General features: G+C 39.1%; 1 protein-coding gene across 1 annotated transcript in view; it reads right to left on the bottom strand.

The window, feature by feature from the left end:
- Nucleotides 1-2795: 2795 nt before the first annotated feature.
- DIDO1 (death inducer-obliterator 1) overlaps nucleotides 2796-27613 on the bottom strand; it is a 36857-nt gene continuing 12039 nt past the window's right edge. The window contains exons 8-17 of the mRNA XM_026042272.1: nucleotides 17526-17985; nucleotides 16225-16384; nucleotides 15459-15575; nucleotides 15115-15222; nucleotides 14393-14528; nucleotides 13724-14258; nucleotides 13015-13168; nucleotides 11880-11969; nucleotides 11050-11245; nucleotides 2796-6385 (exon numbers count right to left, since the gene is read on the bottom strand). Coding sequence (XP_025898057.1) covers nucleotides 3006-6385; nucleotides 11050-11245; nucleotides 11880-11969; nucleotides 13015-13168; nucleotides 13724-14258; nucleotides 14393-14528; nucleotides 15115-15222; nucleotides 15459-15575; nucleotides 16225-16384; nucleotides 17526-17985 — 5336 coding nt within the window. The 3' untranslated portion in view covers nucleotides 2796-3005. The remainder of the gene's footprint in view (nucleotides 6386-11049; nucleotides 11246-11879; nucleotides 11970-13014; nucleotides 13169-13723; nucleotides 14259-14392; nucleotides 14529-15114; nucleotides 15223-15458; nucleotides 15576-16224; nucleotides 16385-17525; nucleotides 17986-27613) is intronic.

The following is a 27613-nucleotide window of genomic DNA, read 5'->3' as shown; positions in this document are numbered from 1 at the left end:
GCGGCTCCTGCCTCCCCTCTGCTGCCGCTCAGCCAGCAACAAGTCCCGGAAATAATGATCCAGTTTTAAACGGAATAAGTGAAAACAAGAACCTGGAATCTACTCCTTTCTGGAAATTCAAAAATCAGACCTTATTGACCATATTTTTAACGAGGCATTTTAGCATTTAAGGCAAAATCTGCCAAAAGTGGACATTTTAAAGCAGTTTTGTGCATGTTGGACTTCACTTGCACTTCTCCCCTTCTCTTATTGTTCCTCACTGTCTCCTTCAGTATGTACGAATTCTATACATTATAGTCTTTCATAAATACACTCTTCTTTGCATTGCTCTAGACCTTTCCAAGGTGTTTAGGTAAGAATTTTGCAAAACACACTTYGGAAAGCTAATTCAGCTAAGTTCACATTCAGGTCAAAATATTCGTTTCATGCTAATCAAAAGTTTGAATAAAGCTACAAAGTTCCTTATTTTCTTTTTCATGCAGTTAATAATAATAGTAATTCACTACCACTTTTTACTCTCCATGAATAGAATTGTTATGCTCATTTGAGTGCAGATTCTGATGTCCACTGCAGTGCAGAACAGAGGAACCTTACTGCAAAAACAAAATCCAGCTTATAAATTATATAAAACAGCAGCAAGGAAAAAACAGCAGTATTTGTGTCTACAATTTAGGGGCTGCCTGCATGCAGTTGAATTTTCTGCTATGAATGCTGTGAGAGAATTCATTTACTGTTCCTAGATCTGTCAACAAAACTGGTGTGTGCTGATGGAAAGTTTCCTAGAAGATGCAAAATAGAAAAAGTCACACATCTGCTCTCGCAATAATGGGGAAAAAAAGCAAATTACAAATGATGCGAATTTGCTCTTTCTAAACCTCAAACACTAGCCAAAAGCATTCATAATTATGCTATCCTTTGTATCTTTTGGTGTTAAGTCTGCAAATGACTTGCCTCATAATTCTCGTACGTAACTTTCAAATAAATTAGGCTGCTTTAAGACTGAGAGAAAAAAATATGAGGCTTTTATGCTTTTCAGACCCCTTCAAGTAACCTTTAAGTTGATAGCAATGTCATGAAAACACCATCTTAGCTTAAACCATTATGAAATTAAATCTGCGTATTGGTTTCTTGTGGTAACTACTCTCTGATTTGTTATTTAGAAAATAATATAGAGATGCAAATATATTGAGATATAGATATGGACAGAGATCCAAATAGGCAGTTTCAAATGTAAGAATAAGACAACAGTTCTCTGTAGATGTTTATTCTACTTACAGTAACAAAAACCTGTGAAGTCCCATATTTTAATGTACAGTGATATACTTTGCCATATAAAATACAATTTACAGAAATTTCTATCAAGTAAACCTAAACAAACACACTTGATTTTTGCATACTTTTATGTATGTCCTTAAATTAGAAACATCTCATTAAAAAAAAAAAAATCTTACACCGTAGTAGATGTTTGTATTTAATACCACCTCTCTGCATTTTAACATTTTGTCTACAGGTTCAGAATACAGGCCCTCATTTCGGCCAGCGAATCCTTGATGTGTAAGGACTTCAAAGATGCACCGATATAAACTGTAAAATCTGTAGTGATACACATGGCATAAATGCTACTTGTAATGTAGTCTTCAAGATGCAAGTGCTTATAAGAATCTAATTTTACATCTGCAAAACTCTTTTATAAAAATAACAAAATATTTAGCCAACTGTTAACTTACGTGGTCAAATAAATTAGCAGGGTTTTTCTTTCAGACTTTGGAATTACGCACTTGAAAAATACATGAGAAGTAGCAGTGTACTGTATTTCACAGTGAAAGCTTTCCCTCTTGAATCATACTATTTAGCATTACCACTCTTTCAAGCTTCATGTTTTGCAGGTACACCTTCTTCAGTGGGTAGTTTTATATACACCATCAGATAAACAGGGTCTGACAAAACAAAGTGACACGCTTTTTTTTTTTCAGGAGCAAAATATTTTTGACTGGAAAGTACAGGAAAATGGAGAAATTTCTTAAGTTTCTGGCAACATTCTGCAAGAACAAAACAGAGAGAAAACTAAATCCAAGTAAATCAGAGTAACCAAAGATACAGTGGCCTGTTTAACAATCTTATTTTTCTTTCCATTTGATACATTAATTCATACAAGTTTTAAAGTCTTTGCCAATAAATGTCTGATTTTTTTTTAAAGTTGCTGGTTATAAAGGTGCTACTTTTATATGCTCTTTAATTATAGTTCCGTAAAAATGCAATATTTAAAACTCCTCGGTCTCACGAAAATAACTAAGTAGGACCTATTTCTTGGTTGGACACTTAACAGATGGATTACAAAACACAAAAATACCTGTATATAAAAAGGAAGATAGTGCATTTTAAGCTTATAACATTCCATTTTCAAATCCTCCATCAGTTATTACAAATTATTAGTAACACTGTTCTTCTGCAGCCTTTTCCTAGATACACACGACCCATCCATTGTAAAATAATCAGGACAGCAATATTGGACTCCTTTTATAAAGTGTGTGCTGTAGGAACAACTTTGACACCAAAATATCACATAAATGAGATGTAAAGGTATGGCTCCTAAGGTCTTGATTAAATTCTCTTATAAAATTACAATTCAAGTTACTGGAAAACATAACTTTATAATCTTAAAAAGCAATATGCTCTTCTTAGATTTTTTCCATTTCGGTATTGTAAATGGAAATTTTAAGATAAAGATGCAAGTAGAAAAAAAACAAAATTTCAGAACGGGTAACGCTGTGTATTTTCATAAGAAAAAGATTATGCACAAAATGCAGCAAGTTAAAGTCCGGTATGTTCTTGCCTTTTATCCATTTGAACATTTTCATTCACAGTTGTTCAAAAACTGCTCATTTGTCAGTGCATCTTGTAAGGCTAGTATTGCAACAGCATTTTGTAAAGTCGAGAATATACAGTATATACAAAAGATCTGGAGTAAGTTCTTGTTATTTATGGAAAATACCTTCCAAGTATCTCTATGACTGATCAGTGGAAGATGAAGCTTCAGCTTCTGTTGGTTTTTGTCCTTCCTTCTGTGTTTCTGGCTTGATGTCTTTACCAATTTCCCTGCTTTTACTCCGATCCTTGCGATCTTTCCCTCTTTCACGGTCTCGATCTCTCTCACGATCTCTCTCTTTCTCCCGGCTTCGATCCCGGTCCCTGTCTTTGTCTCTGTCACGATCTCTGTCTCTGCTTCTCGATCTGTCTCTGTCACGTCTTCGGTAGGAGTCTCGCTCTCTGGTTCTGGCTCTCTCCCGGTCTCTGTTTCTTTCCCATTCTTTAGCTCGCTCCGAATCTTTTTCCCGATCCTTGTTTTGGTTTCTGTCTCTGTTCTTATCCCATTCCTTGTCTCTATGTCTCTCCCAGTCCCTTTCTCTGTCTCTATTCCAGTTTCTTCCACGGTCCCTTTCCCAAGGTCTGCCATGTTCTCGATCCCTTCGCCTTTCCTCAAAGGGTCTACCTTGTCGATTATCTGCTTGCTGAGGCTCTGGCTGATCTAAAACCTTGTCTTTATTTCCTCCCTCGTATCTCTCTCTGGGTCTCCCTTCAAAGGCCTGGCCTCTGAACTCGAGATTTTTGCCTTCTCGGAAATCAGGTCCTGACCACTGTGCTTCTGACTCGGGTCCTTGTCCAGATACGTTGGAAAGAGGTGCAGATGGTCCGGCTTCCTCCCACATCTCTTTYCTGTGCGGTGGATGACTTGGAAGGTCTAGCAGTGGTCTTGGGGTTGGCTTCATACCTTGGGASGACTGACCTTGGAAGTGAAATCTAGAAGGGGGAGGCTCATTTTGTTCTGGGAACAGTGCAGGCGAGGCTCCTCTTGGTCCTCCAAACTGAAGTGGTGCCGGACCTCTCTGGTTAGCAAATCGGGGTGGTGGACTCCCTCTCCGTTCCTCAAACGGTTGTGGCAGAAGTCCCCTCGGGCCTGGCACGTGATTTGTAGCTGCACCTCTTTGTCCTTCAAACTGATTTGGGTGAGGCCCTCTCGGTCCCCCAAAATGGCTAGGGGGTGGGCCTCTTGGGCCTCCAAACTGAGGGCCTCCTCTCTGTCCTTTAAACTGAGCTGGTGGTGGTCGTCTTTGACCTCCGAAGGGAAAAGGYGAAGGTCCCCTGTTTCCCATAAACTGAGGGGGCTCCGGTCCCTCAAACTGTCCTGGAGGCCTAATCATTTCGTTATATTGGGAATCTGAGAATTCCCTTTGCTCCATGTGAGGTTCCCTATGATCTTCAAACTGAGATGGTGACATTCCTCTTGGAACACCRTAAGATGGGGAGGGGCCCCTGTTCTCACCAAAAAGAGATGGTGGTCCATGCTGTGCAGAAAACAGTGAAGGAATGGGTCCCTTCTGACCTCCAAATCTGCCAGCTGGAGGTCCTCTTTGCCCATCGCTATTTGGAGAACCATGCTCTTCTGAAAACTGTGGTGCTGGTCCTCTAAAATTAGGTCCATGAGGTCCTACAGGTGCATTGAGCATCATTGGTGCTGCAGGCCCTCCTTTCTGGCCAGACAAAGAAAACGGAGGCCCAACTCTGTTCTCTTCAAAGTGCTGTGGGAGAGACCCTCTTTCTCCCTCACTTTGCACAGCTACAGATTCAGCTTGTTCTGCAAACGGGTGAGACTGAGCGTTTCTTTGTTCTTCATATTGCACTGATGAAAGTCCCCTTTCGGGTTCAAAGTGACCCGGTGTCTTTTCCTGAGGCGTAAATACTGTACTTGAAAAGGCGTCCCTTCCTATCACATCCTTTGATTCATTTGACCATGGTACTTGCAAAGGCTGACTGTCACTCGATGTGGAGAAATTAGGCTGAAAAGATGTACTTGGAGGTGTCGGGAGAAGTACTTTACGTAAAGGTTTGGATACAGAAGGATCTCCAGAGGCTGCTGGAATCACATTTTCCAGATTAACTTGAGCAGTGTTTTCAAATTTGCTGTTAGCTGCCTCTTTCTGAGACACTGCAGAAGCTTTTTCACTTGAAACCCAATTATCACCACTATAACTTGACTGGGTAGTAGCAATTGAAGTTTTATCTTCCTTACCAAGTGTAGTCTGCAAAGCATTTGGGAGACTTGCAGGAGGAATTTCTCTTGGGGATACCTCATTCTGTACCAACTGTGGCTTTATCCGAGAATCAATACTGTCATTAGTCTCTGTTGCCATCCTTCTAGCTTGCCGAGGATCTCTGTTTTGTCTTGGGTCGCAGGCCTGGTTTAAAACTTGCGCTTGCTGATTTAAAGATGAAGGTAAATCTATTTTGGGGGCAGCTTGCTGGTTCTGATGGAATAATTCAGTCTTTGCTAGGGAAGATTTTGGTGGTGGTGACATTAACGCATCAGACACTGAAAAATGCGCCATTGAAACACCAACAGCGGCTCTTTGCTGCCTGAGGGCTTCTTCTTGCTCCTCTAGTTGTCTCTTCTGTTCTTCTATTTGTTTGTTCAATTCTTCCAACATTTTCTGCTGTTCCACCAAGGATGAGGTTGTGGATATGTCAGCCACATACGAAGCGGGTGTTTCTGAAGTATTGCTTTTAGTGTCTGTGTACATTTTGTTAGGTAAATCATCAACAGTAACTTTTGCTTCTTCCAAGATCGTTTCATCTTCTGGATCATAGGCCTCGTCCTCTAGTTCTGTTGTATTACACGGCTTTTCCACATTATACAGTCTCTCAGTTCCACCAGTCTGTGTTTCAAAGGCTTTCTCTGGATCATATTCTTCTTCAGGATCATATGGTCTGTCATCTTCCTCCTCTTCTATAGCTCTGTCTTTTGACATCTGTCCAAACTGCTGTACGATGGGATCTAACAGAGGAACAGCTGGCAACCCTTCATTGACAGGAGCTTTAGCTTCCTGATTTGAAGGCTGGGCACTTTCAGAATCTTTCGCGAGGGGCTCAAAAGCTTTCTTCTTTCCAAAAAGGGTCTGAAGGATGTGTTCGAGCGGTGTGGCAGTTTTGGAGGAGGAAGAATTGGTAGAGGTAACACTTGCAGTAGCAGGAGTTGAAACTGGYGGCGTCCCAGTAGTTGGGGCTCCAGTTTTAATCGAGGAGAGTATTTTTAATACTGAAGATGTAACTGTTGAGGTTTCTGGAGCGGGAAGTGGAGGTGGAGGCGGAGGTGATCCAGGTGGTGTTGTACTTACAGCTAAATCTCCGGAATAAAGTGTGTATTTTGGAGTTTTCTTTTCTTGCAAAGACAGAGGACCTTTAGAGAACAGTGATGTTTCAATTTCCTCTTGTGTTTGAATTCTGCTTCGCTTTTCCTCTGTCCTTTCTGTATCCACAACAGCAGCAGGACGTTTTCCTTTCTGACAGATAACTAATCCAAGAATTAAATTTGGACGAGATGACTCAAGACCTGAAAGAGAACACAAAGATTTTATGTGTAAATTTTTTTTTGTTTGCTTTTTCTTTCAATAGAAACCTATTTTATACAATGGCAGCGACAAAAATCATAATAAGTTTTCTAAATAGCATTAGATAACCTATTGGCAATTTTCATTAGTAAATATGTATATATATATTTCTTTAAAGAAATGCTTTGTCTCTTCTCTTGATATTTTTAGTAAGATACACAACAATGGGTGCAACTATTAAATAGTGACTTTGCAAATATCTCTAATGCCCCAAATCAAAAAATGTATTTCCTATTACTACATCCTTTTAATTTCCCTGCCCTCAGAAAAATCACACTTTAACTTTTAGATAGTGTGAAAATATGTAGTACACACAGAAATAATAAAAAGTGAGAAAATCTGGGGAGGCGATCTAACTTTCTACAGGGCAACATCCATATTTAACAATCAATAAGTAAACACACACAAGCTASAACAAAAAACACACTGAAATATCTGTAAGGCTTGGGAATAGAATTATTCCTTCACAAAAGTTTCAAACCTGAATCCCTGGAAATCTCTATCTAAAAACAGTGGGAAAGTTTCTGGTAAGAGGAAAAACAACCTTCAAAGGGCTGTAGGTCTGTTGCATGGTATTGTATTTCTTCCTCTTTTGTGCACAGTTCCCACTGGTAGAAGACAATCACGTCCAAAACAAAGGGTAAGGGAAGAAATCCATTTACAGACAGTTGGTGGAAACATAGAATTTCTTTATAAAAGGTTTTGTTTGTTTGTTTTTTTAACTTGGGGTTTARTGACTTCTATAAAATCCTCATTTAGAGGAACCTCATTATTTAACTCCATCTAGGAAGCAGTAATACAGAAACAAACAACAGGTAAAGTAATATAAATACCTTCCATGTTTAAATAGCAAGGCACTAAAATCTACATTTTCTTCTACTCATAATCCTTGCAGGAGTTTTACAAGCATATTATGCTCACTTATGTATATCTTCATTATTAAACCAAGGCAACTATTAAGTTAAGAACAAAAAAATCTAGTTATTAGCACTAAAAAAATTCTTGTTAAGAGCAAAACACCCTAAAATCCATAGTAACAGGTATGTTCCATTAATGAATCATTAAGACAAAGGAGGCAATTTTTCAAAGAAAATGTGTTAACTTGGAAATCTTATGAGATCTCTTGGCAACTAAGGGAAAGCAAACCCTCCTCAAAAATTCTGTATACTTGTGATGGCAACTCAAACAGTACCGTGAATCTCTTTTAAGCACTTAATGAACAGCACAGCAAAATCTGCTTAGTCACTTGAAATGGTCCTGTCAAAGGCCCAGACAAAATTATTAGGGAAATTCTGAGCCTAATCTAAAATATTTGCTTGAGAGATTTCCTGTTAGAAACTGYTCTTATTTTAAGTATGAGGTGAAATGAAAGTTAAGGAAGAGCTTTTGGAAGGCAGTAGTTTTGCAGAATGCATTTTAGTTCCAAAGTGAAAGTCTAGAACTAAAATTATTTCACAGTTTCAGTGTTCCTAGTTTTACCTAAATTTGCAGTTGGACATGCTGTTATTCTATATGGTCCATCACATACATAAATGTGCACCCATAGGAAGAGTATGGATGCTAAGATGCTAATCAAAGTAGCTAGGACAGGAACCAAAGTAGGAATTATTTTCAGGGAGTCTAAAATTATGAAGGAAGAATTATTGCATAAATCCTCCAAATATAAATTCACTTTCATGCATGGCTTAGAAGCAATTCTAGCAGTTCTGCTAACTATAATTTACTACCTCAAACAAACTGTTAACATACATCATTAATAGTTCAACAGTAAGGCAAGTTAATTAGGAAAATAAATTATTCACAAAATAAGTCTTCTTAGATTGTAGTAGAGATTAGAGATTGCAGTAGTTACATATAGCTCACTGTTTGTCTGAATTTCTTTTTTACTTTTATCCTTTATCAGTACATGAATAATGAACACACATTTGGTCAGTGTTAACTGTAAATGCAGAGTATATCACAAATCCGTGTTTGTCTAAAAACTACTAGTAGGCATTTACAGTTCTTCTGCCTTTAACATTTTAGTATCTACTTGTAAGTACTGTCTCAAGTGACATATGATTAATAAATGTGATTAGACACATAGATCTCAAATACTGAATAACTGAAATAATTTCCAAAAAAACTCACACGGGATATATATAATGAACAGCAGTGACTGAACAAAAGTTTTGAATCCCTGTGCTAAGTTATTTAAAGAAGAGCTATCCTGTTGTGTATTTGAAGGCCACATCTTTGTAATACCCAGATCTTCACTCCTTACCATCAACAAGTGGTAACAAATCCCCTGTGCTGTTAAAGATAGAAGCGCAGGAGATTTCTGTACACTGATGGCACAGCACACCTGACTACAGTATATATTTTTCAACTTAAAGAGATGAAAAGAAGCTACTGTTTAATCATTATCACAGCTGTTTAAGCACTTGTGCCATCATTCAAGTATCAGTTAAAGAAATTAACTTAGGGATGTACATCATGTCCAGCACTAACACTGCTGTATTCTAAATTTGCAGAATACAACATTTGGCAAAGAAAAAAAYGTGCTCCTTAGGCCATGTTTTTCTAACTATTGTTTATTTTCACAATAATATCTGCTGAGAAGAGGAAAAAGGCTAATACTACACAGTTACACTTGTTTTGCTCCACTTGCTGCAATTTGTAAGAGTATTCTCAATAGCATGAAAAGATTTCATGCCTTCATACTCCTTTGCTACTAAATTCTTCAATAAATCACTCCTATTTGTGTTTTTCCCATTGGCAATTAAGGCTGACTGATCTTTTTCAAATTGCTTTGAGATATTTAGATAAAAGTGCTAGATAACACAGTACGTGTGTATATGAAATACTCTGACAAGTAAATCCACAAATAATTATCTCAGCTATTTTAAGTATAAAAGCGGCAATGGAAGGATTCCGCAGTTCTACAAACACCTATGTTCCAGTTTTTCTGTAGAGCTCCTGGATACTACAGCAGTTCAGGACCCCTCAGCTGYGTTTCAAATCCAGTCCATCAGAAAAAAAGAATTCCTATTTACCTGATGGAACTGCTTGATACATCTGGAATACCTTCCAAGGAGGGTTTACGGCGCGACAGGGTTGGCTGTGCCTCCCTCCCACCCTGGTCAGTCGTATTTACAAAGACACCTTCACTATCTAGTCTATCATTACTGTGTTCTTGCTAACCTCTATTTGAAGGTACACAAATTTAAGGAGACAATGACCACTTTCCATAAAATATTTTTATTGATTATGTAAGAAGAGCAGGAAATTCCATCAGATAGCATTTAAAAGTATGGATTACATGTCTTTTGTGCTGTGGTTTCAATGCATGCACACAGAAAAGCAGCTTACCTGATTTTTTTTTTTTCCACCTTATACTGCATTCCAGCTTTAAAGCCGAACATCACTTCACACAACTACGAGGCAAATACTTCTCCAAAAGCTTCCATGTGTGAATTGATGGCAGAAGACTAAGCGGGTCTTTTATCAGTCTTTTAAAACATATGTCCTCTCTGCCTTTGGAACCTCGTATCTACTGCTATCCTTTAATCCTTTTTGCCTACAGATGTTCATTTCAGTTTGAAAAACTGACTCAGAAAATCTGCCTCCATGGATAAGGCCTGCAAATGACACCTATGTTTCTCCTAAGTAATTCCCTTAAGAGAAACTTTTTTTCTCCTAACTTTTTTCCAACTCAGTAAGATCAAACTGTCAAGACAAATTCCTATACACCAAAATGTGGCCCTTCTGAACTTAAGCTCTGAGAATCTTTTGTTGAATTTCATCCTGGACTTCTGTTGGGAAGCAGAGGTCAGTCAGCTTCTCAGGAACACCAGCTCACTGTGTCTTCTGTACCCACTTCTAAATATAGTGCAACTCATTACTATAACAATAAAATATGAACCTCATTGTTACCTGTAATTCTTCGKCTCCTCATTCTTTTACTAAGCAAAAACTTGTTTGGAAACTAAGAATATGTACCTCCTGCACCCRCAGATGGTGACGACCTCAAATTCTGCAGCAGAAATGTGTGTTTGATGGTTGAATTCACTCCCAATTCTTCTGTCACCATGTTCAAGCACACCCATGGAGGAAACTTAACTCAAACACTGCTATTGGTAATTTTATTAAGGTTGTATGACTGTAATATAATCCAGCAATGTCAACTATTTTCTGCCACCTACTGACCCAGTGGAGAAYGGATTTTATTTATTTTAAACAACCCTATTTTCGGAATTCAGTGCTTTGCCTAGTTTCCTCCAACAGAACATAATATTTTCAAACACCTTGTGCAAGTGTATTTGCACACATGACATCATACCTGACAATGAAATCAGAAGAGTTTTTCCCTTTGTAGATATGCACTCCTTTGCTGGCTAAAGAGCTTCCCACTTGCTTTACACTGCAGTGTAGAGCTTGTCGTGTTTTGGACAGATTTATCTTGATGCAGAGTTGTGTGTTAACTTATTCCTTATTGACATACTTTAAAAATTTTTTTAACATAATTTAAAAAATACTTACACTGAACACTAAAAGATACTTTATCTCTRACTGATTCTTTTCCATGATTTTACCTATCATTTAACCTCCCCTGTTTTGTGCTTACCTGGTCCCTCAAAAGGCAAGAGTTTGGAGGGAATTGGGTCCTTAGCACTCAGTGGGATCAGGTAGAGGTCCTTGACATGTCTGTTGTTATTAGCTACAACACCAAAACGACCACGACTGCTAAAATAGGAGTAGAGAGAGATATAGGCAACTTCTTCCTCTTCTGTTGCAGGATGGAAACGAATCAAACATAACTCCTGGAATACAAAAACAAAATGGCAAAAGTCAACYTGTAACACTCCACCAAATAAAGTGATAGTTGGAAAATTCTGCGGGGTAGTGGTGTTGTGGGGAGAGGAAAAAAAATCACTCTATACAATTTTACCAATCCAACTATGTTTTCAAATTGCTATTTTAGGTTTCAGAGAATAATGTTCAATCTGTAATTCTACAACAGAATTAAGTTCAGCAGAAATACATGTGTATCCTGTACCACATCTTGAGGCCCTGAATATTTGATTTAATATGAAAGAAATGGAAAATTCTTAGTTTCATGATTTTATTTGCACAGTGTGCTTCCTTTTTCACTTTTAAATTGTTTGAAATAGTAGAATCTATTTCTACTTTTTTAAACCTAGGTTTACATTTACCGTACTGAATAAATATATTAGGTTCAATTTTTATAACTGGATAAATAATAAGAGTAAGTCATTGTACAGGGAAGAGACCAAGATGATTTTCAGGTCAGTAGACAAACATACTAAAAAAAAGATAAATTTTAAGCACGTAAGAGGTGGTGGGAGCTTGCTGTTTCATTTATATTATAAAGAGCTCTTATTTTAAATCATTGTATTTTTCTGCTAGATTTTGCAAAGGATTTTAAGTGAATACCTTAGAAAGTGAAGATTTGAGTTTGCCAACGTAATCCCAGACTGTCTTCGGTGAGATCCTCCCACCAATATGAATTGTATCTGGTAAATCCTAAACGAGAAGTATTACAGGGTAGTGTGAGAAAAGTGCAGAGAGACTAGTGTAAAAGCAGTGCAGACTGCCCCATCCCAGTAGCCTAGTGGAGTGTTATATTTTAATAAGCTTTCATACACCCTCTTCTCTAATTCACACAGCTTATTTCAAGGTGACTAATTATGGCACCCTACCAGAAGGGTAAGAGCGGAGTTAAAACAGAGAAGGCAATTCCAGACAAAGATAGCAGCAAGTACTTTTGTTCACCCATCAGCTAAATACATTTCTCCGCTTTGTTTTGATAGGAAAGTCACTATTTGTAGTACATGATTTTCCGCATACTTTCAGATTATCAGGCAGTTATGCAATCATGACTACGGGCAACAAGAATTCCAGTTAGATTCCTGTCATCAGGACAGTGAATTCCTTTTTAGCAAAGCCAATGAAGAATCACTCATTTTACAATTTAAAAGTTCTTAAACAAACGTATGAAACCAGACTTCACAGTCCCATAATATGTACTTTCAAGAGAAAAATAAAATTCTCTGTGTTTTAGTATATGCTTTTAGACTACCAGATTATTTGAATGCACTCTCAATAAAATAGCCACCCAACTGTGTCTTTTTTCTTTTTTTCTTTTTTGAATTTTATAAAAGGACAATAATATTTGTTTTTAATGAATGGCCTCACAAACTTTTTTACTAAATCACATCAGTGATTCACCTAGTGTTAGAGCAGGCTAATTTATGATATTGGTTCAAAGATAACTGTTTTAATTACGGCTTTTAAGACCTCTTTTCAAAGAGTGAAGTTGAAACACAGCTATTGTTCCTGTAAGACACTAATACGTGTACAGACATATTAAAAGACATTATAAATTTGTGAGGAATTTTTTAAAAGCCTTTTTTTTTTTTTTTTTTTAACTATGTTTCTTATTACTAAAGGGGTGCCATTTAGCACTGTTAAAATCCCAATACAACAATATATCAATGCTTGCAATCATTAGAGTAATAGGAACTGCAGTATAGGTTTATTCTAAATGCATAAACACATTAGTTCTAACCTCACTAAGGTACTCAAAACACCCGGAGACAGGATATGCTTTAGTGACAAATTTGGCSACGCTTTGCATGTTGATAAATCCTTTCCAAATGGTGTTAAGACGAGAGAGAAAGAGAGARGTATCTCCATCTTGAGGTGAGCGTGACTCTGCAACACTGCAAAACAAACCCAGAATGAAAGGTTATCAACTATGATCACTATCTTCCCCTCCCTTATTTTCCCTCCCTTATCCAATTACTGTATTTTAATCACATAACAGAATTTTTACTAAATGTCTTGTCAATGTTTTCCATTAAGTGCATATCAGTGAAAAAAGTAAGGAGCAACTGAAAATAAAATCAAAGGTGTGGAGAGATAAAAGGATGATGCTAAGAGATATGATTTTAGGATTTTTTTTTAAATAAGATTAGGCTAATACTATAACTATTTGTGATCTTGACTCTACAGCACTACAAATATTGTGATTCTGATTTACAGTAAACTAATCTGAATTAACATATCTTCCACTAAAAGAGTCAAAAACATGCATCTGAAGATTATCATGTTAAGGGATACAAACACAARTCTTTTAACTGTCGTTTCATGTTTAGGTATCAGAGTTTTGGGACAGACTGAGATGTACACTCATGCAAGTGCACACAACCACACAGCAACACCAAGACCTTGAGGACGAGCACAATTTAGTAGTTTGTCTTATTAAATATACGCACTTGATATTGGGTGAATGAGCAACCGACAAGTATCTCGGATCTGGAGAGGAGGCTGGTTTGGTTAATATGGACTTGGGGACAGTCACGACTGGTTTTGACACTTCCTGTTTTGCTTCCCCCACGGAAACCTTGTCCGATGCAGGACGCAGCACTGCCGTGGTAATGGCTGAGGAGCCGCTCACTGCTGTCCGAGGGTCCCTGCCAGAAACTGTTACTGTTGTGACAACTCCTCCTGTGCAAGTGGCAGGGAAAGCAGAGGCTTCTTCAGGTAAAGAGGAATCCACACTGTTATGGGCTGGTGCTGCAGGAACGTAATTTCTTTCTAAGCTTGACTGAGAAACGGATTCTGCTACAGCTCCAACTTCAGGTTCTGCTGTGTYCTCAGAGATGGCCTCTTTGGCTGGCTCTAAGGTTGCTGTGGAACCTTCATGCTTTGGCTGAGCTTCTGGTTTTGATTTTGAGTCTGCCTTTTTAGCAGAAGCCACTAGTTTTACTTTCTTTGATGGTGGTTCATCTTCAGATGCTGAAATCTGACCTATAAATTCATTTTAAAAGTTTTTGATTATTACTGGTTTCAGTGATAAAATATGTTGAAGAGAAAAACAGACAGATAGATAAGGCCCTTAACATAACAATTCTTTTACTTTGTACAGTCAGCACTGTAGATACCTGTGCAGATTTTGCAGTTCAGGTCAAAAAGATGGGCTCGATGCTGACTTGTCGTATCCTTCAACATACTGCTAAAAACATCCAGGGAAGGAGCACTGTTCAAATCAGGTGCATTTCGGGCTGACTCTTGCTGCTCCTAAAAGTGAACACATACACAAAAAACATTCTAGTTGATCATCAGTTTCAACTAGAATAAAATACTTTGGAAACTGTTTGCTACTTAAAAGCATGACAAAAACACTTTCTCCCTTGAGAAGCATTTTTAAAAATCAGTATGAAATTCTGAAACATTATTTCTCCTTTATTGGTGGTAGACATGTAGCACATAAGATAAAGAGTGCTTAATTTAAATCTGCCCTCCTTTTAACCCAGTATGCTCTGAAGTAAATACTATTGTACTAAATGCTTCCTCAGTATAATAAATAGTGATAYTACTATTTTGGAGAAAGAGCAAAAAAAAAGCTAAGGACAGCTAATAGTCAGAAATAAGAGTTTTCTCTATATACATCAAGAAAAAGAGGCCTGATAAAGCATGAGATTTTTCAAAAGTATATATGTCCATTGTTTACTTGTGCTCCTTCAAACTAAAAGGAAAACCTTCATAGCACCTATTGGCACCTTTTAGTTTGATGAAACAATCTCACTTCTGATAAAAGCATATAGTCCTGATTACCATTTATCTTTCCTGACGCTTTCATGCTGGAGCAATTCCTAATACTTACGTCAGAATCAGACAGTGGTGGAGAATCTTCCATATTCATTTCTGACACATGTTCTCGTTTTACAACTGGTTTCTTGACTTCATGAGGTTTATTTCTTGACTCTGCCATCTGAGATAAATAAGAAAGCTTGGTAAAAGAAATCTGCTTATTTATTTTATAGTACTATTGTGCACTTTATTATCTGTTATCTCCGTATTTGCTAGTAGTGCAGAAACAGTTCGGTCACTGAAATTTATTAGCAGTTGATTGGAATGGTATATAAACATAATGTGGGAAATGACAAGGGTTGTTAAACTCGCCCTTAATTCATATTTACAGACATRCTGGAAAACTGTACTACTTACTGCTTTGCTTGGTTTCTCTTTCCATACAGATAGTTCTTTAGACAGAAGTTCTTCTGGTTTCATTCTCACCAGCTTTGACAGTGAAATTTCCTCACGAAGAACACGGTGAAAAAGTCCCTGAAAACAAAACACACTATGTTGTTATGCCAAAGAAAACCTGCTTAGATAACTATTATCTACAGTACAGAAGAGAAAATCTTTTCCAATTTCTTAATTTCCTATTAAAACACCAACTAATCATAAGCAAGGAGGAAAAGGTGCAGCAGCAAGAAAACAACAGCCAAATCCCCATTACTAAAAATAATTCTGACATATAACTGGATAGGAATTTTGGAGACTAAACAGCCCCTCCCTGTTTCATATCTATTCTAGGAATTACAGAAAGAACATAGTTTCAAGTCTTCACTAGTCAATGTTTTCATCTGCATCCATTTTCTTTCTTTTAAAAGTTAAATGTGATTACATACATAAGTARCATCCAATATGTTGGATGTTACATCCAGAATGCTACAGGAGGAGAAACAAGTAAAATCTCCATTTATTTTTTAAATTAACATTCTGCAAATAAGTATTTCAAGCAAAATATCTGTACTTTTTCAATTTTTTAAATTTTTTGAAGATATGAATAGCTTTAGAATAATGTTTTACAGCAAAATTAATAAATCTTTATCTGAAAAACTCTAAAATACTGATATGGGTTTGTTAGATACCATTAAAAAGAAATTGTCTAATTAAGCACGTTTAATTTTTAAAGGAAATTCCAAACCTGATTTTTAGGGTCCTTGAGATTGAACATGATGCTACGGTATTTACTCTTGTAGCGGTTGTCCGTAACTTGGAACAAATTAAACATCTCCTTTTCAATATTGAGTGCTATTCTCCCTACTTCGCTCTCTGTCATGACCAGATCATCACTATCATTGACTCTGTTTAAAAACAAACAGAACCCCCCCCAAAATATTATTATTCCACTAAGCACTATCTCATAAATTCAACTATACAAATTGTAAATAAAACATGCATAAAATAGAATTAAACAGGACTACTTATTTATATCTGTTGTAGGTTTAGTATTGGGATACTCAAGATTTCACACAGAACTTTTTTTTTTCCCAGTACTACATAGTAAATATTAAAACAATATTTACTTTTTCCTCTAATAGAGCCATTTATTTTTTAAACAACAGCTAGCAAACCTTTGAAATCACATGATGTTTTACCTACAGCGATAGCTGCATTGCAGCCAGAAGGCCAAGCTAAGGATTTCAGAGCTGGTCCATCAATATCCCCCAGGAAACAGCAGAGGACAGACAAAGGGAAGGTGCCCTTTGCAGAGAAGGCAGCTGACTTTCCACATCAACAAGGATCCAGAGAATCCTTTAAAAAAAAATCTCAAAGCCAAATTCTATCACAGGACCTGGAACTCCAGCATCTTCTCTCTGGTCTCCATAGGTAGCCATGGAAAACAGGTTTTATGAACTGCTGCCAGCCTTTACGGCCAAGCGCTCTTGCTCAGGGCACTGAAATTGGGGGTTTCTCTGTCACAAACTCCATAGGATGCCTAAGCAGTTAATCTTCATTCCTGGATTCCCAACTGTGAGCTGCAATTCCATTTAAGAGGCACTTCGGAAGCCCTGAGGGCTGCCGATAGCTTTAACAACCTGGACAGGGCATTCTGTGTTTTGACTTTAGCTTGTCCGCTTAAAAGATTTTCTTTTCTATTTTAAAAGGGGGAAGAAGTAGATCTGTACCTCAGCAAGCCTCTGACCTTCTACCATGATGTACTCTAACTGGGGAACATATGCAAATAAATGTTTCTATGCCATGATTTACCTCTTYAAACTATAATTGTTGTGATATGACCAGGACAGGGTGGCTTCCTACTTAAGGAGTTTTCAAATGGACTATCATTTGGAATGGGGACTTTTTTTCCCCCTTATATAAACCTGAAATACCACAAATTTCATTCACAATATCCCATTGTCCCGAGTTAAACAAAACTGCTCAGTCTAAACGTTTATTTCCAGCTGTAGCTTTCTATATAAAACAAATGCTTTGAAATCCCACCTCTTCCATAAAATTTCTTTGAGGGACCGTCGAATATTCTGTCGAATCTGAGAGTTGGGCTGTGACTGGCTAGGGCTCACGGATGCTCTTACTTGGCTACTTCCAGCTGCAGGAGATGTGGAAGACAGTGAAGGCTTTTTGAGGCCTCCACCCAGACTGGAAGATGCAGCTGGTTTTTTAGAAACCGATGAAGCAGGAGGAAGAGAAGAATGTTTGGAAGAAACATTGCCTGATGGAGGCCAACCTTTCTTTGGAATTGCAACTTTTACACTTCCAGCAGAAGGTTTAACTGGTTGTTTACTTAGTGATGTGCTAGAAAAGGATGGAGGCTTCTTTGAAGCAAGATTTTTGGTGAGTGAAGATGCCTGTTTCTCCATTGTAGATGCTGAAGCTACAGCTTTCTTCAGTGCTGGTGAAGGTTCTCCTACTTTACCTTCATTCTTCTTCTCTTCCTTATGAGCTATTAATGATAATAGAAAAAGAAAAGAACAAACACCATTAAAAGCTTAACACCAATGTTAAAGTTCTTTTAACATCAGTGTTAAGAATGGAAAAATGTAACACAGTTATTGCTCTATTTAAATAGTAAATGACTTTCTATTAATGACGGCTAGGTACCAATCTATAAAGAAAAGTCGAAGAAATAACATCTTCAGAGAATCTCTCCAGAGAGATCTTCGCCAAAGCTAACCGAAACGTTTAAAACATCTTCATTTCAGCACAAGTTTAAAATTTCTTCCCAAGTTATGCAATAAAACTGAAAAAGGCACCACCTTCAAAGATTCTCGAGAGGAATTTCAGGGTCAATGCAAGTCACCTTAGCAGAGAAAAATTTCAGAGCAACTTACAGAGCCAGTTTATTACAATACCTGAGCTGAGTAAAGTCCATGAATACAAATTGGAATTAATATATGACTAGAGCTCAGCATTATTAAGATTAAAAACAAAAGTCTAGAGAAGACTTTTTTTTAAATGGAATCAAATATAAAAACATTAACATCCTTGGACTAATTTTCAAAGCCAATTATTACTAGCATGATTATCATACTGATGTTACTATAAACTATTACTAGAACTTCCCATTCAGTACCTAGCTAAATTCTAGATTAATCATTACAATCGTTGCTCAGACTATGGCCACCTAACTCCCATCATTCTCAAACTATTCCATTCACAAGATCCAAATTTGCTATTCAAATCAAACATTTTTTTCCATCATTAAGTGAATAAAATATATAGTATACAAGAAAATGCAAAGTATGCATTTACTTGCATATACAAGAAAATACAAGTATGCAAAGTAAAGGCTCCAGTTTTCGGTATGTGATGTAGTTCTACTTGCACAAGACTTTCAAAATAATGATTTCTTTGAACTGCATTTCACTTGTCCACCTTCTGGCATGTACAGGAATAATTCAGTAATAACAAGACAAAGAAAGAAAAGGCAACCCATGCAACAGCTTAACCTTTCTCTCTAGGTAAAGCTCCAGTATATTTGGACTGTTTGCATATGCTTTCAGCAGGGAAAATTGCTCATTTTACACAAACAAGCTCCTAACTCCCTTAAATTGTCTCTCACTGCCAGAAGCTTTGCCACAAGTACACAAAGTGGTGCTAAGATAACTAAAGAGCAATGTTCTACTTGTACTTCTATGCTGGAACACAAGAAGAATGCAAAAAATTGACAACTACTACTTAATACCTTTTTTTTTTCCTAAAATTGTATTTCATGGGGACATCTTCCTGATCTTTTCTCGAGATCAAAATGCGTGAAATGTAAAACAAAAAACCTACCATCCTCCATTAAGTAATTTCAAAGAATGTCAAGAATTTGCCATGAAGTAGAATAAAATGATCTTGCTCACACTATTCCCATATTGCTCCCTAGATAATTTTTGGTTTTCTGGTTACTGTCACAGATTGAACCTGAGCTAAAGACACGTTAGTATGACACACAGAGTCTTCTCATGTTTCTCCCCTCCCCACAGTCTACTACTAACCCTCTACTACTTGTCAGGATGATTTCACCAATAACAAGGATATATTGCTTTCAAGTATAAAAACGATAGGGAGACCAGGTGCCATTCTTGATGTTTTGACTTGGCCAAATTAGACACCCTGACACTTAACAGGCAAAAAGCTAAATTACTTTAATAGCTTTGAATAAGGAGAAAACAAATATCCAGAAGTTCTCCACTGACAAGGCTGCAAAAATTATTTCCATTCCCTTCCCTGCTTTATTATATAGACAATTTTTATATTTTTAGGGAGTAAATTGAAGTAAGGGTCCAGCAGAACAGATATAGAAGCATCCATTATTCTGCAAGTTGGCATTATGACTACTTAGAAAGGCACGTAATTCTGCATTTCAGCAGTCACCAGAAAGTATGCAAGTATTTCCAAAGCCCCATGAAAATTGATCAATTCAGTAAACCACAGTAACGTTTTATACCAACTAGAACTCTCTATGTGATAGTACTTGATTACAGAACTCCTCCTACAGTTCATGTTTTGYGTCCTAATGACCAACCCCAGTGTATACAGGTTACTCAGGGTCTCAAAAAGGCCTACCAACCATTTTCCTCAAATTTAAGAGGATATTACACTACTGTATTTGGAAGACACAGTGAAATGGGGTACCCGTTCTGACAAGGTATCAGGGCCCTTAAAATCCTACACATGCACATAACCCTTCCTAATCAGCAAATGAACTCAATCCTAAAAAGAAATCCTATCTTGACAGGGGATTATTTATACCAGGGAGAAGAGGGACACCAAAATTTTTGTCCCACCACRTTTATGTTTTCAGTTGACAGGATTAGTCTTCTGCCGGACCAGCCAGATAACCAGCTCTGCTCTGTGGTTCCAAGGTGTTGGGTGCAAAGCAGGGGAGGGCAGGARGACACAGCCAAAGGAGGAGGTTGGAGTGGGACTGCCTCTTCTGGCAGCAGCTTCGACTGACCCGGCTACAAGGTGAAACCACATCCCATGCATTACACCTTCTGACACACATAAAATTGCTGCAATGGGTATTTTCCCCAGGAGCAGCAAGCCAGCTACATGTGTGGAATTTCACTTCAGAATACATGGTAGAGTCAGTGAGCAAACTGAGGAGACATACAGAGGTAGAGAAGTTTTCTCAGAGCGGGATGTCTCGCTTGGAGGAGAGGGCGCAGTCACTGCCTATTGCAAACACAGAGGCCACTGTGCTTCGTGCTGCAAGGTTTCCACTTCTTTCAGTTGCGGCTCCAGTGCACTGATGCTAGAAATTCTCACACCAATGAGAAAATAAAAATATAAACATATTCCCAGAAGGATGGTTTATCCAGCCTAACAGGTACAGTCCCACCACAGAATATAGATCAGTCTAAGAGGCAGAACTTGGTGCTTCTAYTCCAGCGCTTCTCAACACACAGGTACAGTGCCTCTTGCTTGATGTTAGGATAGTCAAATAGGTAGAAAGCAAGTCCCCTTTCCCCATTCTGTCCCGTGCACTGCTTAGGAGGAGGACGACACCAACAGGACTCTTGATCCCTGGAGAGAGGAATGGGCCTGAGAGACTGAGGTACAGCTGGAGCTAAAGAGTCACCTCATGCCCACAGTGAGACCCAGAGACAAATCCTCAGGCRGAAAAACCTCCATTCCTTTTAATTCCTTTACAGCATTCCTATAGGATGTCCACCGCAGACTTAACTATGATCTTTCCCACTGTCAAATGGGTACAGAACCCTTCCCTTAAGGAAATTCCCATTTAAAGTCAAGCCAAATAATGTAACATGCAGAAAGGAATGTAATTCTGTAAGGGGGAAGACACTATAACTGCACCTTGTCTACCGTGTTACAGTATCAGCTTTTGGGATGCTTGTTAGCTAAGTTAATACTTCACTTTCATGGCTCTCAACATTAATGTTTTAGGATTGTAGTATGGTGGTTGAGGCTAATTTGAGGATGGTTTTCACAGTATAGTACTGTTTGCTGTTGTGTGAAGTACTGGAAGGACACACTCATAGCAGAGTCTCACCTACATGGGGAGGTTGGGTTTTTCACCACCAACTGGGAAATTATCAGAAGGAAACTTTGTTCTTCCTAGAAACTCCCCAAAATATTTCTAAGGAGCAGACAACTCCATCCTAGTTCTTTCACTTGTCCCCTCCCCTGTCATCTTCCTTACTTCAGAATAGTAACTTTAGAAAAACATCACCTCCTCCCTCCCCAAACACCACACACCAATTGAAATTGTCTCAATTTAAATTATCTTATTTGTGAATGGGTTATTTTGCTGGTGATATTATCTAGCTATTGCAGTTTTTAAACATCCAGAGTCTGCTATTCCTGTTGCTGTGTTTAAAATTTCCCAAAATATAGCGCAATGCAAGCTCTTGAACATCTTGCTCTAGCCAAAGCTGAAGGATTTAACATGTGCTGTAGATAACCTGTATGCAGTTATGCATGAAATCCTTTCGCAATGAGGAGTTTCTCAGGCACGATTCTTTTCAGAACATCTTCTGAATGAGAAATATCAAAACTAACAGCTCAGAACACTATTAAGGATTAAGAAAAATTTCTTGCAATCGTGCAAGATGGTTCTTACATACTACTAATTTAGAAGTTTAACCACAGAAATGAGAAACTTAGTTTTAAGTCTATGAATAGTCTTATGCTATTGCCTCTAGTATCTYAATGCTGCCAAAGTTTCCAAGTGTCCCCCCACCCCGTCTACACTTTCCGCAGATTTCTTTCCATGCTACAACTTCCTTAAGGAGGTGTGTGGGGAAAACTGGTTGACAGGCGCATCTCACTTGGCTTGCACAGCGCTTTTACACTGTGAGCATTTAGCTAACGGAGTGGGGCACCACTCAGCTAACATGTCAGGTCATCAGACCTCTGAGGCTAGTGAACATATAAGACTGACATGTGAAAATTGCTGAACCAGGCAGGTATTCTAACAGGTATTTTGAGTCTCTACCTTGAGAGAATAGAACACCTTGGCTAGTCAGTATTTGGAAATTAGAAAAGTMATTTTAGTAAAATTCTGCAATATATACAATAAAACTCTAGTGGCATATAACAGCTAGAGATCTATCTACCTTTTAAAGTGGCTYGCTTATTACTCTTAAAAGCGCTTGGTGTCTTTCGACTGCAGATGCCAAAATTAGAGGAAACATTAACTACACTAGTGTAGCTCTGCCCTTCTAGAAGGGTAAAGATAASGGTCAGAAAGTATCCAAAAAAGTCTGTGTAAGGGCTTGTCGGAACTCAGTACCAGTGTTCCTTGGAGAGAGCTAACTTCCAAGGCAAGGAAACAGGGAAAGAGCACTGCCCTGCAAGCCCTGTAAGATCTGATATGAATGCGATAGTGTGAATGGGCCGACGGAAGCAGCAATTAGGTTGGAATCACAAGAGATCACCAGCACTTCGGGTGCCACCTGGCACTGGCTGGCACTCCGCACTGCGTCGCGTGGTCCTGCTGCTCCTCCTTGCGCAGATGCGGGTAGCTGTGCCGCCGGCTCCTCCAGGCCACGACGTCGGCATGCTGCAGCTCTCCGGCCTGCACCTTACAGCAGGTGAGGACAGCCCATTGTCACACATATCATGGTAAAAAAAAAAAGGGACAATCTTTTTGCTTCAAGAAATACTGCACGGTGTTTGCCTACAGCAGGAATTTACCAAAAAAMCAGTTGTCTTCACAAAACTGTAAGCAAATGATGGGCAGAATGCCTCAGCTAAACCWAGTGGCTTTCAGGAACAGCTTCCCTGTGCCACTCAACCTCAGGAGGTCCTATACGTCGCACGACGCAGCTGTGGTACGAGCACTTTCCGCATGATGATTAGCGACAGGAATAATTAACACTTAAACTAACCCTCCCACCCCAACGCAGAGGCCGCTAGAGAACTTTCCACCAAGTTCTGTAAAAGTGAACGTTGACTCGAAAATACAACCCAAAGCATGGGTGCGGATGCCGAGGCTGCAGATGCCAGGTACAAAGCACCCCACAATGGGAAGCTACTTACCAGTTCAGAGCAGCTCCTCAAGAGTAGCCCTTGCACGGTCACCGTGCGGGGACGCAAGCCTGACACCTCCGGGCCTCAGAAACTTGTCCAAGCGTCAAGCGCGGCAGGTGCCACCGAGCACCCTCTGGTGGCACCGAGCACGCAGTGCCCAAGGCTGCGAAGGTGAGGTGTAGCTTGGAGCCGCTTCGCCTCCGTGGCCGCGGTTGCTGCTTTCCTGAAGCCTGCTTTTGCCAGCCTTTTGGCCATTCCCCACAAAGACAACTCAGCATTAATTCTAAACAATTTAAGAACGCCGAACTGTTCTCGGAGAGGTTTCAATGTTAGTTCTTACTGTTAATGGTCTATGCAACAACGTGGAAGTCCGGGTCAGTTTCTGCTTTCAAGCCCAAATCAATAGTTTTTATTATTAAACACTAGCTAGTGTTTAGGAGGTGTGCCTCCTGCCCTACCGCTTCCCTTGAAAGGCTTCTACCCATTCTACTCTGCACTACAAAAAGCAGCTCACATTTCAGGTGCATTATGTGTGCCAAGCCACCACCAGGCACACAGAGAAGGTAAATCTGGTTTTAAAGTTAATTGGTTTAAGAAATCCCAAGACAACAGCCTTTCCTGCAGGGGTGATTTTTGTCAAGTTCACACAGTGATACTCACACAACCTGCAGTGCACACACAGGCAAAGCTTTTGCTGTTTTAAAACTACACAAATCTATGGTGATTTATCTCCTCACAGTAGGTAGGCTCTCTCTGGCAACTATTCCCCTCCTGAGGGAAACAACAGCAGTGTCCACTGTAACAAAACAGGCTCCTTATTTTTCAGAAGCATTTCAGGGTTGGTATCATCATTGCTTGCAGGGACAGGCCATCTTCAGCTTCCAAGGTCAGGACAGACCAGCCACAGCGACCCGTCAGCACCAAGATCGGCAGCAAAACTTGACTCCAAAGGGTTCACCTCAATAAAAACCCTTTTTATTTGGGCACTAGCAGTGAACGACCTTTTGCACTGGCTATTCAGGCAAGTGAGGAAGTTCAAAGAACTAACGTCATATTAGTAAAAGAAAGCAAAACAGCAGTAGAGGGTGGTGAGTCTTTTTTTTTTTCTTTTTTAATCAAACTTTCATCACTTTCAGTTTTGATGACAAGAGACAACCACCCTAAAAGCGATATCGCATTCAGAAGTTGTACCAAATTTCTCCCCTCCCCATCCCTTCCCCTCAGGGCAGCTCTTTTAGACTCCATCAAACCCCCACCAGGATAACAGCACGGGCGTTTTGTGGTCCAAGTGCCACGCGGCTGCCAGGTGCTTGGGAGGCAATACATGGAACATGCTACGAGCAGGGACCACTTTCCTAACCCAAGACACAGCAAATATCTTCACGTGGCTGAGAGCCACAGGACATGTGTAACATACCTGGAGAGCGGAGGAAGGGAGCTCCAGCAGTTCCCAGGAAGGTGAGAATCGCTCCCCAAGGATCCCACTGCTCCTCTTAATAGGCTGGGTCCCAGGGGACATGGGCTCCAGCAGCCACTACTGGCCTCATGGCAGAGCCAGGCGCTGGGTCCCCCAGGAGCTCCTGGGTCAGCCCTGCCGTCCTCGCCAGCACTGGAGCTGCACTAGCCACACACTCCTGTGCTCTGTGGCAGGTCTCCGGCATGGATTTTTCAGGAGCTCTRGCAGAATCATCTGAGGTATTCCGACCATCATTTGATGCTCAGCAGCCTTTTTGAAAACTCCTAATTACAAACGGTTAAGTCTAGGCCTAAGTATACAGCAGTAACTTGCCACAGATGAAGGCGAAAAAATAGTTTCCTGTATTCCCCAGGTACCATTCAATGCTTAATGCCTTTAGTATAGGCCCACTTTGCAGACTACAGCATAAAGCAAGTTCCACAAAACTGTATGGAACTCAGCACTGACTAGTTTATCTTGTTGGGAAGCACTCCAACTAAAATAACGGCRACAGGTTCAGCTACAATCAATCTCTGCAGGTAAGTACATTCAAGAGTTAAAAACGAATTCCCCAGGTTAGGTTAACTACTTTTCTAGTAGTCAAGCTGAACCAGAAGATCCATAAACACTGTACAGTCAGTCACAACTTAACTTCAAGAGTCACAACTTAAGCTGATAATAAACTTTGCCTGGAGAGAAGTACTAATTAGGTACTGGTTTGTGTACAGAGAAGGCTGCATCTTYTCACAACAGTATTTACAGCTTTAAACTTTCATTCTCTCATTCCTACTCTCACCTATATCCGAAGCCATAAGTCAGTCTTGAGTACAATGTATTTTTCTCCTGCACCACAGTGGTGTGTTGTCTGTTTTTCCCTGACTTGCTATTCTATCTACATTCTATATACTATATAGCTATCTCTCTCTCTCTACATATATATATATATATATAAAATCATCTGTGTGAAATCACTGAAGAACTACACAAATGACTAGGCTATAAATCATACAATCCCTCGACAAAGCTTCTAAATGTTCTTAGGGGAATGTAGAAATGGAGCAGTCCTGTAATTATATAATGTTAAAGCAAACGCTCTTCACTTTGTGAACAGATCTTGGATGTTGAAAAGTTGAGCTGCAGGGGAAAAAAAAATATGAAGAAAAAGGAAAGGCGGTACCAAAACAAACTGTAAAAGCAGGGCTGGCGCGCGCCAAGCCAGGCGCCTCACTTGCCGGAGGGTGGCAGCAGAAAGCAGCCGCTSCTGAACTCTGCTCTGCAGGTTGCAGCGTGAATCCTCATCTCCTCGAGATAACCCCTTCCCCTCTGCAGTCCCACTCATCAACAATTTCTGTGAAATGCTACTACCAACATTGATATTATCAGGAAAAGATACCCATATAACTATCTACAGCTAAGTAAATAAGTGTGTTGGTTCTCTATCAGCACAAATCTGCATTTAACTCCTGACACTCTACCCCCAAGACAGCAGCAAGAAGTCTACTTAGTGTGTTATTTCTATCTTATAAAATCTCTTCACTATCCCATGCATTTAGTTGCTTTCATCAATAAATGCAGCTTTTGCAGATCTTTAAGTATACTCAATCTCCCTGTGGCTGCCTGTCCTAAACACCAGGATACTGCAAACCTTTATCTTCTTCCCTTCCCTTGGGTTTATCGTCTGTTCTACAGCTGGTGAAGTATTTGCTCTCGACTTCTACTTGGCAATTAAAGAGTGCAAAAACAGGGAGGGGAGGAGGGAAAGACAAAATCCACTCCACACCCGTCACTCTTCTAATAGTCAGAAGACCTGACTGAAGTTCTTCAGACACATAAATGCTCAAGATTGCTGATACACCTTGGTACTAGCAGGCAGTCCAAGCACAGCTGAGATTTCTACATGGGGGAAAAAAGGAAAGAAGTGTGAAGTGTTCCTTCACCCAGATGAAGAGGTTTCCTTTGACATACTGGTTTTTTTTGAACTGGTAGTGAAGCAATGCAATTGGTTTTCCTGTGAAATGGCAAGCAATCGTGCTGATTCTACAGGTACAAGTGTTTTGTGTTGTCTTTTAAGTCAATAATGCCAAATTTTTCTGAGCATCCTACTTTTGGTGCTTACTAGCCACCATTAATGACACTTGCTGTTCATTAGTGGCATTTTTGTCCAGAATCTGGTTGTATCAAATCTTCTCTGTACTATTTTCTGTTTTGTAAATTCACTTTTTCAGTAATTAGCTAATTARCTGGAAAGAGAAGAAGAAGCTCCCTGGGGCAGCAGCAACAATATATTTTTTCTTCATAGAAATTTTATTTCTATTTTATTTCTTAAAAATGCAATGCATAATATTAATTAGGTTAAATATAAAATCGTAAACSTTCTCATTAGAGTCAAAAAGCACTTGACATTAACTGCCTTCCTGGTTCCTTATTTCTAAAGTCAAATATTTTGAAGGGCAAGATTTAAGTATTTTGGACTCTTATGAAATGAAAGTGCTTCACAAGTAATTTTTGGGTTCCCCTCACAGATAAAAGTAAATTTACTTTTGGTTAAATGAGTCTATTTTGATTTGTTAACAAATTTACAACTCCTTAGCCAGGTTCCCAAGCACTGTGGCTTAACACTGGCTCAATA

Source organism: Nothoprocta perdicaria, unplaced genomic scaffold (genome assembly GCF_003342845.1).
Source record: "Nothoprocta perdicaria isolate Ctin4 unplaced genomic scaffold, notPer1 scaffold_3, whole genome shotgun sequence".
NCBI lineage: Eukaryota > Metazoa > Chordata > Aves > Tinamiformes > Tinamidae > Nothoprocta > Nothoprocta perdicaria.
The sequence above is the reverse complement of the archived record's forward strand: the minus strand, read 5'-3'. Positions and strand labels throughout refer to the sequence as shown.